Here is a 13932-nt window from a genome sequence, read left to right as displayed (position 1 = left end):
AGTTGCGCGACAAAAATTCAATGGGGAAAACAAAAGGGAGACATAGAAAAAGAGTACAAGTTATCCGAATGAAAATGTGATAAAGAAACGAACGAAGGCGAAATATTTATTTTTGTATCGAAATTTGTATATCCAAATTTAAACACTTTCCGACGTGAACTATCGCGGCGTTCGCCTAAACGAGAAAATTCAAATTCCTCGTAATGATTTAATCGGCATCGAAAGCGCCGTTATGAATCATCGTGTGTACGATCGTGTTATCGTGATAAAGGAATGGATATGGTTTTAGATCGAAGAACCGTACCGATCGAATCGTCTAACTGAGAATTGATATTTTAATGAAATTCCTGTTTAACGAAGCGTGCTCCGATTAGTCGAAAGCATATTTTATAAATTCAATTGTAATTTAAATGGATATTTACCATTAACTCGATTTCAAATGAAGTATTAACGAAATAACAATTTTTCAATTTTTACAGAATTAGTAACAATGAAATGAGGAATTTAAAAATGTCATCGCCAAATGGTCATCCGACTCAAAGATTGCACTCGTCTACCGGACATTTAAGAGTAATGGATTTGAGCGAACATCGAATTTCGAGTCCGAGCGATAATGAAATTCAAGTTCACAGTCCAAGTAAGCTCGAATAAATGTAGTACGTCATTGGTACCATTTATTTTTCCACGAATCACTTTCACATTTTTTAACTCAACAAAAGGAAAGGCATATATATTTATTTAATCGTTGCAAGTGTTTTGTAAAAACTGATCCTGAAAAACGGAATCGATAGCTTTCCTCGATTGTTATTTTCTTCGTGCTATTTCTCTTTCTTTTTCTCCGCTTTTTTTATAATTTTTTTCTTTTTTTTTTCCTTCTTCCTTTATCTTTTTCTCTTGGCAGCATTCATCAACCGATATCGAGGCTGTCCTCTATCGAGAATACACATTTTATTGGTATTAATCGAAGAAAAAGCCATTTTCATCTCCTGTTTTGTGGTCACATTTTCTTTTACATTTCTTTCCTTGCAATTGCATGCGAGTAATCATCAAAACTTATTATCGATTATGCTCTTTGTTCGTAACAGCACACGGGGCGTTTCTAAATCGCCAAGCAATTTTCACTGGCACCAAGTCGCGTTTCATTTATTTTCTCGTTTAATGAGTACTATTGAGCATTAAATACTTCTCTAATAAAAAATGCTGGACAAACAAGCAGAACAGAAAGTCTGCTTATGATTGAACAATTAAATTCCGCCGATCGGAAACGATAGAAGAAAGTATATATATCGTTATTTGCAATATGTTTGAATTTAATGGAAGAAATTTTCTACTTTTCCCTTCTTCCCGGTAATGTAAGAAAAAGTATAATATCATAATAATATATAGGGAGGAAGTGGATATTCGGTAAATTTAATTAAGAATAAATTTAATTTGATAAATTTAATCAAGAATGTTTTTTACAGTTGAAAGGAAAGTCATTGGCTCGATTGGTATAGACATGAACCGAGGTGGTGGTAGTGGGGTAAACATCAGAGGGAATCAACGGATACGCGAGAGCACGGAACTACTTCACAAAAGGGTGAGTAAACTCGCTCAGTCAAAATTTGTTCAAACTTAGAGGAGACGTTCGATTTTTATTGGCATGGTAGCAGAGCATGGAAAGATTCCAGAATAAACGTGAAAATGCCTTCATCGTCGACACACACACACACACATTCTTTCTATCCTATGGCACTTTCTCATTGAGTTTCATCGATCGAGTGTAGCCTCCTGCATTATCGTCCGAGCATGTAAATCCCATTAGTTCGATTAATTAAAATCTTGTCTCGGGCAGCGTAATATGATACGCACGCGCGCCCATCACCTCTACGCGTACGTTTGTGTACGTGTGCATGCGCGCTGATTCAAAATTAATATTGTATATATATATATATATATATATATATATATATGAATCCTCGTCGAATTGAAAATTTATCACACATTAATGTCCCCGAGGATCAAGCCGGCAAAATTTTGCGATAAATAATGCGGGAGTTGATATCCGACGCGATCGATCTAATTTAGAAGCTCGAGCTTTTAAAAAATCAAAAAGAGAGCGCTTTTTATTTTACTTTTAAAATCAACCTGTAAATGATAAAAAAGAAAATTGAAAACGGATTTCTCCATCAAATTCTCCATCCAAACATTAAGATTTATATAAGGTTTTGAAAAATAAAAAAAATCCAACCTTTGAGTTGTAATAAAATACTAATATCTATGTCGTAGTACACTCACAGGAATCAAATAAACGTAGATTTTTCGTACTCAACGTGTTCACTTTTGAATCATCAGCATTGCTGTTTTTTAATGGAATCGTTTGAAATTGAAAAAAAAAGAAAAAGAAAAGAAAAAACTCTGGCATGCACTGACATAGACATTTCGCACGTACGAAATAAAAAAAATGAATGAATGAATGAATTACAAAGAGAATCGAATCGCACGTTCATTCTCAGTATTCGCTTCAGTGATCATAAAATCGTTGCTAAGCGTCTAGAAGAAAAAATTATCTTTAGAAAATAAAATTCGTACAGAGGAAGAGAAGGTACTCGGATAAAAAGGATCAAAAGGAAGGATGCAGAAAGAGGATGGAACAAGAAGAAATTCCTCCTTCTCCTCTTACTCTCTCTCTCTCTCTCTCTTTCTCTCTCTCTCTCTCTCCCCCCCTCTCTCTCCCTCTAGCATACTTGCTATAAACAGGACGAAAAAGAGAAAGAAGAGGAGGAGATTAAGAAAATCGAGGGCCAAGATCCTTCGGTCCTGCATACGGTTGGGATTGGTCAGCAAGGGCATCGTCCCAGGGAACCGTGCAAACTAACACGTTAAGGCGCATTCACAAGGATCCGTATAATTTGACGAACTAAAGGGAGAAAGTTCATTGAAACAAAAAAGATACGTTTTCACATACATGAAATATATGAGCAAACATGACACGGGATCTCGCAGCATTGGTTTTTCCTTTCTTTTTTTTTTTTCTTTTTTTGAAATTTTTAATCGACTCATCGAAAAAGGAATCTAAAAGTGTCATAAACGAAAAAAGCAAAACAGGATTTCTTCATTCGATAAGAATGATCGGTTCAAATTTATATACAGTAATTAAAGGGTGCGTAACGATTGATCAATAAACATGAAGAAAATATTCTGATAGTTATGTGCTGTTCCAAAAAATGATATACGATTAGGGAAGTAAGAAATAAAGAATGGGTAGATCGGTGGGCTAGACTCTCGGTTGGATCTTTCGGTTCTTCGACATCAAAAGTCGACTGCGGTCATGACAAGCGCGAAATCGATGTAGTCTGCAAAAAGTAGGGAAGGACGTTGGCCATGGGCCTTCGAAGCTGGAGCGCGAATCGTACAATGGTCGGATTAGAAGATGATTCTGTCGTGTCCTATCTCTTTCTAAACACGAATATTATCATGTCCAATGAGTTTCTACTCAAGTTTAGCCTCTACTCAAACTCCCTATCAATTTTCTTACAAATTCGTATAATTGCGAGTGTACTCCGAAATTTTCTCCAAGAGAGAAAGAGAGAGAGAGAGAGAGAGAGAGAGAGGAGAGAGAAAGGAGAGAGAGAGGAGAGAGAGAGAGATGGTGGGGGTAATAGCGGCGTCTGGCGGAGGGATAAAGATTCCGTTTACGTAGTACATTGTACCGCGGTAAAGTCGGTGAAGAGAGTCGAGGCGGTCGAGCCGAGTAACCGATCAGAACGGGCACGACGCCAGTCTTCCTTCCAAAGGCTTCCAATCTTTCAACTCGTCAGAGCGTTATCATCCACGAAGCGCAGTCTCTCGTGCCGAGCACACGCTAGAGTTATTTTCCGAAAGTTTGTATTATTAGGCCCTTCTTTCTATCCCACTAAACTTGATCCGTTCGATCGTGAGTAGTCTACGTATAGATAGCTTGTGAACGAGAAAAGTGTGTGCATTTGATGAATAGACTTGTGTGCTTTGTGTCTAATCGTTTGATTATGTTCGATGTTGTTTCAATTAAATTTTGGTTATGCATAAAGTAACACGTTTCGATAAAAACTAATCGATCTTACATCAGCGCACCAGTAGATCAATCGATTCCCTAAATTGATTGCCTTCACTGGAATGAAATAGCAAAAGTATCAATTGGGATATCGTTTGGCCGTCTACTCTTACGAGCTTTTCTATGATACATATTTTCGATTTGTCCTTTAGAATCCTTCCTTTAGGAATATCGCGATCGGTTGAGAGACACTGCAACAAGGCGACGCTCCAAGTCGAATAACCGCGATCGAAAGGAAGGTGGAGGACCAGTTTTGCTGATGCATTTCGATTTCTTCCTTCCACGAATACATACTTTCGAATCTCAGTAATTTCTTAAAGTTCATGCGTTACGTTCTACGCTTTGATGACGTTTAAATAATTATCATTAAAATTCTTCATCTATTTTAAAATATTACATTCTATCGATCGATGAAAGATCTCAACAAATGAATCCTATGTATCCTACATCAATTACCATACAATGTCAAAACTCTTTCCTGCTCCGGCGAAATTCTCGAAATCGATAAAGCCAACAAACAAAAAAAGAATCTTCTCTCCGACCGTGCCAATAAAATAGACTAGCCAGGACATAGGGATTTCAATTGATGGATCGTTTAAGTAAAGGCAATTGCATGTCTTCTCGAACAGAGCAACGTTAATTTGGCCCACCAAAGAAGAATAGCTGGTGGTTCACCGACAGCAACGGCGGCGGCGGCGGCGGCGGCGGCAGCAACGGCAACAGCAACGGCAACGGCAACGGCGGCGGCAACGGCGGCGGCAACGGCGACGGCGACGGCGACGTCGACGCCGACGATCACGCCAACGCCAACTCCAACTCCAACGTTAACTCCAACGCTAACACCTACACAGATTGGAACGAATGATCTTGTTCGGGTCTCTGCTGGTGAACTCCTCGGAAGGACGCACGAAGAACTGGTTCTGTTGCTTATTCAACTACGTAGGCAGAACGCGACCCTTCTCAAGGCCATGGACAATTGTAACATGGAAATTGAGGCTCAGGTCCGATAAAATCCATTTTCATTGTCGTCCGATCAAGAACCGATTTTAAAAGTTCATTTGCTGAGGTCTTTCATGGAATTGCTATCAGTATTTTTGATGATTGTGCTTAAACACGTTGGATTAATTAAAGAATCGTTCCAACTTGTTATATTTTTCATTTTGATTTTCATTATCTTTCTGTTGCGTAAAAGGCACGTGAATGAAGTTTGAATGATCGTTCGATGTTGGCACGGCTTGAGCAACGGCTTCTTTGCTGTTTACTCATCTTGCTTTATAGCCTCTCATCTTCCTGCAAAAAATAACATGCCTACTTGTCGTTTTCTAAGGAATATCGTATTTCAATGTCGGGCTTGGAAGCGTCAGTACGACAGTATACTCTTGACCGTCGCCGAGACGCATAGGAAACCTTTCCAACTTTAAATGAAACAACGTCGTATCTCACAATCAAATGTATCTCAATGATGAACGGACCCATTTTCTATATCCATTATATTTGGTTATCTTAAACCTACTTTTTTTTTAATTGATTTGCAAACGGGAGTTTATTTATTTGTTAATTTACAATGCTTCTTTTTTCTTTAACATAGGCAAGATTGACAGAATTGGACACACCAAGGCGTTTGGAGAATCTTCAAAAACTCGAAGAGTTAAAGAGACACCTAATGAATCTTGAAAAGCAGGTAAAATAATGTAGAAAGAGGGGAGAAAAGGAAAGGAAAAAGAAAAGTTTGCAAAATGTCAAATGACGCTTAATCTTTAACAAATAATCTTAAACGAACTGATAAAGTCTTTATTGTTGATGATCAGTACGAGAAAGGGAAGCCTCTGATAAATCTCGTCGACAACATGGTCAAGCTCGGCTCTTTATACAATCGTAATACCGCTAATGGAAGTAGCAGCATAACATCTTCTCGTAACGATTTATTCCAAGAGAATACGAAAAATCATCGCGATCGTTTGGAATTTAATCAAAGAGTACAAGAACAACGTTTGCTGGCCGAAGAACGCAGAGATTGGAATAGACTCAGTCCAGATCATGGACAATTGCAGGTAAATTGACATCTGATCGAGTAAATAATATGAAGCGAGTAATTTCAAGACTTTTCTTTCGTTAAAGAGCATTTGCGAATATAACAAAAGATTTCATCTTAATTATAATTTTAAATAATCTGTAGAGATGGTACATTCATTTATTTGTCCGATTGATCAAACGAATATCGAGACAAATTGTAAAATATTTTTATGTCTCTAGTTTGAGTTTAAACAAATAGATAAAATGATGTATGTATATATATATATATATATATATATATATATATATATATATATATATCGTTAAAAGAGTTCAGACGATGACTGTTCCAGATAAGTTGTCTTTTATGTTTTTTTTTTCATCTAATATATATTTTCTCGTTGAAACGCGATATTAATGATCGATCTTCAGGCTTGAAGGCTCATACTCGATATTATCTTTATGTCGTAGGCCAAGGTGCAGCAGTTGTACAAACTGGACCGATTACTTCAGGAAGAGTCAGGTACCCTTCATAGCCTTCAACAGGACAAGGTTCGTAATACGATCGTTTACTTAGATCTTATTCAATTCGTTTAATATATAATTATTATCAAATAAATATCAAAGAACATATCTTTACAATTCTTTATCGCTTTACATTGCAATTAGTCTACTCTATATGTATGTGTCCTTTAAGGTTAATTTCAATCAGATTTATTTTGCTTTCCATTATTTCTACTACTTCTACTATTACGTATTTCCACAAGAGATAAATAACAGTTCTATCTGCTAATCCCTCCGTGTATGTGTGCGAGCGTATTTGCCGACTATAAATGTTGTGAACTCTCTCACATAGGAGATTCTAGAAAAAGCTCTTGGAGGCTTGCGACACAAATTGCAAGGCAGCAGAAGCAACTTGATTGAAGCAGAACGCTACAGGAAGCAACAACTTTTATTGGAACGCGAATTGAGCAGAGTCAGAGTACTATTGGCACACAATTCCAAGGTAAAATATTCGGAAAAACGTTCGTGATTGGAAAATGTCATTCATCGTGTAATCGATCGGGAAAACTTCGATGATCAAATTTGGACTTTTCGATCGAATTATTATATTGAATGATTCGTTTGTTTGAGTATCGCATCGTAACAGGCGTATATAAAACAGGGACGGAGTTTGTTTAAACGATTAAACGTTGGATTCGTTGTTTCCAGGTAAAGCCGGTATTCTCAGGTCAGGTAAATGGAATATTTACAAAGCCAATACGTTTAAGTTTCGTTGAATCATATCTTCTTTAATTTCGACATTATCCTTTTTATCGTCGTTTTCGTCGTTGTTACATATAGATGCGTTGTTCTACTTCTTTTTCCTTTTCCCCCTCCCTCCCTTCCTTTCTGTATTTTTTTCTGTCTTTTTCATTTCCTTCTTACTTGTGTCATTCTTATTGAACCCAGATACATTTTCGATTCCTTTTTCAGAAACTGGAAGAAACCGTAGCAGAAAATGCCAGATTAGAGCAAGATTTGGTAGTCCTAAGGCAAAAATTGCAAGCTTCTAAAAGATACGCTGGTAATATGAGTAGAGACCCATCAGCTACAACGGCTCCTTTGGAAATGGAATTGAGAAGAGTTCAACAATTGGTTGGTGATCTTCAAAGGCAGAGAAAAGAGCTCAGTGTTCAGGTTCAACAGCTCACCGAAAAGTCTCACAGTTTGGTACAACAAATTCGACCACAATCATCTCCTGGTATAATCTTTTTTTCCAACTTTTTTCAACATCTTCAAAAAAAGATCTCGCTCCCTTGATCGCATTGGACGTATTAACCATCTATGTAATTACGTAATTACAGCTCCGCCTGTTCATCATTCAAAGAAACGCAATCAAAACTCTTGGCTGGAAACCGATTTAGATTCCGGGATTACTCTTGATCACGGCCTTGGCTCACCGGTGAGTCCATCACTGTTATCCTCGGCACATGGAAAACAAAACCTGGAGAACCCTTATCGTCGATACGCGTCACCAACGCAACACAAGAAGTCACCATCGCCAAATCGGCAACACGTCGAACAATCTTCTGTACAAAGCTCGCATAACCATATCTCAAGCTTGTCACCGCAATTACGGGAACAAATTCAGCAACATCAATTGAAGCAACAATTGCTGAAAGATCAAATGCAGGGAAAGGGCAGTTTGATCCAGATTAATGTTTCTCCATTGTACGTCAATACCGAGTCCAGAATTCAAGGTAAGAATAAAACGAAAAAGAAAATAAAAGAATAAATAATTTAAAAAAAATATATATAAATTCATATGAAATATTGTCCGTGATATATAATGAGAACGCAATTAAATCTTCGTTTTACGGATGCTCATAGATACAAGCAAAAGCAACGAAAGCGGGAACCAAACGAATAGTGGTGGGCCAAATATTTTACCGGAATACATTCCACCACCACCGATTCATCCTTTTAATGAAGAAACATCTTTAACGAATGACAATTACAAGCAAAACGAAGATAACAAATTTGCAGGTACGTTGATGGTCATTCAGTAACTGACGAACATCTATCAATGAAAAATGTTTAAAAACGTTTAAGAAGAAATAATGAGTTTTGAATCATTAGGTTTGTTGCACAATCGAGAGAAACAAGAAATAAAGACCGTCAGGATCGTTAAACGGGAATCCGAGAGACGCCAAAGGGATCGAGGAGATAGAACCGGTAATATTGGAATTCCATTAACGAACGGACTTCAAGCGCCTGGCGTAGCAAAAAGGTTGTCCGACGATGACGTTGGTGCTATACAGAAATTCGAAGTAAGATTCGGTGTAAATGATCGAAACTTTATACTTGTTCTTCCAGTTAATCGATTATTATTCGTGCTATTCATTTATTCGTGATTCCAGAAGCCCCAGTTGGGTAAAGTCGTTGAAGAAGTACCGATCGTTCACGCTCAAAGTACTGTACACCTGACCGAGCTTGACGACGTACAATTCCAAAGAAGTATGTCTCTTCCACGAGGATTTGGTGGTCAGCGACATCAGCCGAGTGTTCATCATGTTCCTGTTGCTCCACCACCTCGCAGCGATAGCATGCATGCTCTTAGAACGATCATGATGCGAAGACACAAAGTTAAGGTAATCTCGAATTACTTGGATATATTTCTTTAAATCCTTAGTCCAGATTCAATGGACACGTTCAACTATCCAATCAATGTCTCTTAGCCATCCACGTTTCTCTTTTCGTTTTGTTACTTTTCTTTCTTATTTTCTTCTTCTTCTTCTTCTTCTTCTTTTGCGTCTATCTCACGTCCCGATTTCACGATGTAAATCCATTTTGGTTCTTTTACCTTACGTTCGTTCTCTTTCTGATATGATCACTGCAGTTTGAAAATCACGACGGAAGCTCCGATAGCACATTGTCACCGTACATCGATAGCCCTACGTCGAGTTCGCAGATGCCAATTAGCACGTCAAACTACTCAACGAGTCCACCTTATAGCCCAAGCCATCAGAATTATCATCCTGGACAATCGATATCGAAGGGATTCAATCAACAACAACAACAACAACAACAACAACGATACTACTCGCTGCACCCGCAATACGGACAATACGAGAATTTCACGTCATTCGCAAAAAATTCAATAGCATTGAGCCCAGAACCGATCTCTCTTAACAATTTCGGTGGCGTACCTCCAGATAGGTCGACATTTGGGTCGATCGTTAATGTGAATAGCGCCTCGGATTCCCCACAATTGTCGCCTGTATTCAAGAGCGAGGCCGCAAAGCAGATCATTAAAGAGATGACTGAGAGAAAAGTCGACGGACCCAGAAGAAGACAGGTTCCGAAAGAAAAGAGAAGACACTACACCGTTTCTAGTAGCAAACCCGTTCTAGATCTCGAAGACAGCTTCTCTAGGATGGTACCAGACGTTTATTTTATTTCTTATTTTATTCTTTCTTATCCTTACCAGGCTTCTTGGCTCCATCCAATTCCGCTAGCTTTCGGTCTCAAGCTTATTTTCGCTCTTTTTCTATCTTTCGTTTGTTTATCAAATCGCGTTAACTCGCGACATTGAATAATAATATTTTTGGGTATGCCAGGGTATGGGTAGAGCAAGAGACGACTTGGACATGGAACAGGCTCTCAGACCTAGGATCAATGCTCCGGACGTCGTAAGATCGACTTTGAGTCACAAGGAGTTGAAATATAATGAGAGTACGATCGATCAACTGTTGGGCACTCCAAATAAGATCGTCATTCCTGAACGTTATATACCTGAACAGGTAACTGTCAAAATATTTCAAATTGTCTGAACTTATGTGCGAGTGTAAATGTAAGAGGAACGTTTTTATTATAATATTATTAAACTTTCATTCGCATATTCTTTAGACGCCAGAATTAACGGCGGAGGAGCAAGAGCAACGTTTGAAGAAAGCGGAGGCCATAAGGAAGATGCTTTCTGAAACGACTGTCACTGCACCCGATGGAACCGGTAAGATATACTTATATTTCTATTATATTCTATTCGATCCTTATCAATAAATACAATTTATTTTTCTACCCTCGATTAACTTTTCCTTTTTATACCTTCAGACGACGACATCGATCTCGATAAATCGGACACGTTGAAAAGAAAAGTAGTCGAGGAGAAACGACAGAGAGAACATATTCTTCAGCTCAATCAAATTCTTGCGAAGCAAGTGATGGAGAAAAGTAAAATGGTGGCCGGTACGTCGGCGATCTCTTCTTCGATTCGTAAAGAATTTAAACGATCTCATTTAGAAACGTCTTGCATGGTTACAATCATCCTTCTTTTATTTTTGTTTTTTCTTTCTTTTTTTTCCCCTTTTTCTTTTTCGTTTTCTTCTTTTTCTCCAAATCAGCTGTGTGATTAGCATGACCAATAATCGGCTTCTTCTTCTTCTTTTTTTTTACTTCTCTATATACGAATTATTCAATATACGAATGCGAATTTTTTTCCCGTCACAGTCGATTACCATTTCATACATTCATTTTTCATGAATAATTATCAAAGCATTGTCTTTAGATACCAACTCGCATGGCCTTATCCTTACTTTCTGATATACAACTCGGTATAAATAAGTTGAGCGATAGAAATACATAAATCGAGGGTGAGAGATTTTATTTCGATTTTATTCTTATTTTATTTAACTGTATTATAATTTTTTCTCACTCATTTTTTGTTTTTTGTTTTTAATACGTAGCGAGTGTTGTTTGGATTGTTTGTGCTGTGTGTAGGTAACCAGGCGCACTGACAGACATGCTTTCTCCCACGTAGGACACACTCCTTCACGTTTATCGTTTTTCAGGTTTGTTCATATTTTTCCCCTCTCTCTCTCTCTCTCTCTTTCTCTCTCTCTCTCTCTCTCTCTCTCTCTCTCTCTCTCTCTCTCTTCGTCTTCATTTTTCTTTTTCTTCTCTTTTTCTTTTCATTCTTTTTTTCCTTTTTTTTTCTTCCATTTTTAATCATTTTATTTTAACAGCTTTGTACGTCGTTCGTTCGTTGCTTTCACAGCGTGAAACTTCCAAAAAATGATCGTTCATCGATCACTGACCGGATCTTTTTGTCGTCGACAGTCAAGGCACTGGCTACGCTTCCATTGAAGACTGAATCGAGTATAGATGACGAGGACCTCTCTCCTGTCACACCGTTGCCGCTCTATCAGCAAAGAGAAAACTATTACTCCTAAATACATCTGGATGAAAAATCTGGATATATCGTTTCTTTCTGCTCACAACGATAACGAAAATGGAGAATTTCTGCTTGTCGATGAAGAAGAGAAAGAGAAATGGGAAGAAAAAGAAAAAGAAAAGAAGAAGAAAAAAAAGAAGAAGAAACAGATGCACAATCATTATACTACTGCCAATGAAACGCGCGAAACAAGGAAAGAACATTGTTACGATGGAAATTATAAGAGAATACAATAAATAAGAAGGAAAAAGAAAAATAATGTTTGAGATTCGTCGAGATCGACGATCGAACGAAATGTGCTTTCTATTTTTTTCTTTTTTTTTTCTATGTTTTGATTTATTTCTTTAATAACATTAATATTATATAAAAAATGATAGTGTCGATGTACGAAACACCATTAAAATATGTAATTTAGAATATCAGTATGGGACCGCGGCGAAATGATAGCCAAGAAATAAATAAATGGAAAATAATAAAATGCGTACGTCGAACGAGCTTTTCGGCGAGCTTAGATAATTAGCAATAATCGTAGGTATTAAGGTACAATAATCGCACAACATACTTCTCTTTGGGAATAAATCTGAACGAGATATTTGTAGTTGCCATAAAAATATGTACTCGTATATTGAATTTCCCGTAGGATTCTTCAAAGAGGAAAATGTTTCATTTCAAATCGAACATCGTTGCGTTTCGTTCATATTTACAATACAACGCCATCGAATTGATCGTACAAATCGAATTGATTTCTTCATTCGCGACAGGACATTTAGTATAAATAAAAACAATATCCCAAGAAAAAAAAAACGATAAAACGGAGTGCCAAAAGTCAGTGCGATTAAAGCGCGGGTGCTACGACACTATTGTCAATTACAGATAAATCGTAATTGCGTTAGCGCAGAAACGAAAAATCATTGGCGAAGACATTCGAATAATAAAAAAAAAAATATGTCGAGCCTCTCTCTGCCAAGGTTCTTTTTATAAGCGCGTTATTATGATACTATATACGTACGTACGCGCGCGCACGTATGTATTTGGATATGTATGCATGTATGTATACACACATATAGGGATACATTATATATATAAATATATACAGAGGCGTACACTTTGTGCGAACATGTATTATTATGACGCGACTGTACATAACAAGACTATTAGATACGCAAGTGCGTAGCAGGTGTGAATTTGTGTGTGTGTGTGTGTGTGTGTATATATATATTATATGTACACACACACACACACACACATAATATAAAATATAAAATAAAATAGATAAGAAAAGAAAGGCCCCTTGAAAAGTACGGCCCTAAATTTGATGAAAAGAGCAAAAAGATGTTCCTTCGTCGATGTGCTGGCCTTCCGTCGACGCTGATGGATATTCGCGAGTTTTATCGTTTGGTTAGATGGCACTTTAATAGATACATACATATGTTAAATCAACGGTGCGAGACTTCTTATATTACGTATGTATTACACGTAAGGTAACCGAGATCTTTATTGGAGGGCTCGTTAAATAGTCATTGCGTCAAACGCGGTATACGAGAAGCGAAACATATGTATCCGATTACCGTGACCGCAAAGGAAACAAATCACTGTTATTGTTATATCAATGAAATAAAATTAATATGATGAATAACCTTATCACTTCCTCGATAATCTTATCCCTCACTCGATACGCGATAATAACAACACAAAGGCATCGAGAACGATAGACTTTCAAGTGCGTTATTCGATCAGTCGAAAAAATAGAACGTGCTATCTAATCTAACGCATATATTTACGTGACCGTTATTAAAAATACGATCTATAATAATCGAAGATGTTAAGGCAATTAAGTCGTTTTAACGTCTATCTTAATAAACCTCTTTTGAGATTAAAACTGAATCTTATTTTTAGTTCTTCAACAAATTAAAATTGAGTCGAGGAACATTGGGTCGTTTGAATCGCAAACTGGTATTCTCTCGGCTAAAAGTTTACACTTTCCATCGATAGAAAAAGACTATAATAAATGTCTAAAATAACTCGAGAAGATATCCTTCGAGATTGTAGAATTCTTGAATCAGTCTTTAAATACTTGATTTTAGGAAAGACGGCTTAAGAGACGGTTTCTTCTTCGTAAAAAGTTAATCGT

At 37.3% G+C, this 13932-nt stretch overlaps 1 protein-coding gene across 19 annotated transcripts in view; it reads left to right on the top strand.

Moving 5' to 3' along the window:
• LOC124954391 (serine-rich adhesin for platelets-like) overlaps window positions 1-13437 on the top strand; it is a 59632-nt gene extending 46195 nt beyond the window's left edge. For 8 of the 19 annotated variants that reach the window (XM_047507273.1, XM_047507279.1, XM_047507272.1 and 5 more), the window contains 18 exons: window positions 480-637; window positions 1464-1579; window positions 4702-5073; window positions 5661-5753; window positions 5881-6123; window positions 6557-6637; window positions 6942-7091; window positions 7298-7321; window positions 7562-7829; window positions 7933-8328; window positions 8459-8614; window positions 8708-8898; window positions 8989-9219; window positions 9468-10007; window positions 10189-10371; window positions 10478-10580; window positions 10682-10816; window positions 11687-13437. In XM_047507273.1, the coding sequence (XP_047363229.1) occupies window positions 480-637; window positions 1464-1579; window positions 4702-5073; window positions 5661-5753; window positions 5881-6123; window positions 6557-6637; window positions 6942-7091; window positions 7298-7321; window positions 7562-7829; window positions 7933-8328; window positions 8459-8614; window positions 8708-8898; window positions 8989-9219; window positions 9468-10007; window positions 10189-10371; window positions 10478-10580; window positions 10682-10816; window positions 11687-11799 (3553 nt within the window). In that variant the 3' untranslated portion in view covers window positions 11800-13437. Of the gene's footprint in view, window positions 1-479; window positions 638-1463; window positions 1580-4701; window positions 5074-5660; window positions 5754-5880; window positions 6124-6556; window positions 6638-6941; window positions 7092-7297; window positions 7322-7561; window positions 7830-7932; window positions 8329-8458; window positions 8615-8707; window positions 8899-8988; window positions 9220-9467; window positions 10008-10188; window positions 10372-10477; window positions 10581-10681; window positions 10817-11135; window positions 11221-11313; window positions 11419-11592 lie in introns of all 19 variants that reach the window. The other 11 variants (XR_007102538.1, XR_007102536.1, XR_007102537.1 and 8 more) reach the window with 11 other exon arrangements.
• Window positions 13438-13932: the final 495 nt, after the last annotated feature.

The sequence above is a fragment of the Vespa velutina genome, chromosome 15 (assembly GCF_912470025.1).
Source record: "Vespa velutina chromosome 15, iVesVel2.1, whole genome shotgun sequence".
NCBI classification, from domain to species: domain Eukaryota; kingdom Metazoa; phylum Arthropoda; class Insecta; order Hymenoptera; family Vespidae; genus Vespa; species Vespa velutina.
Note: the sequence above shows the minus strand (reverse complement) of the source record. Positions and strands in the feature narration are given on the sequence as shown.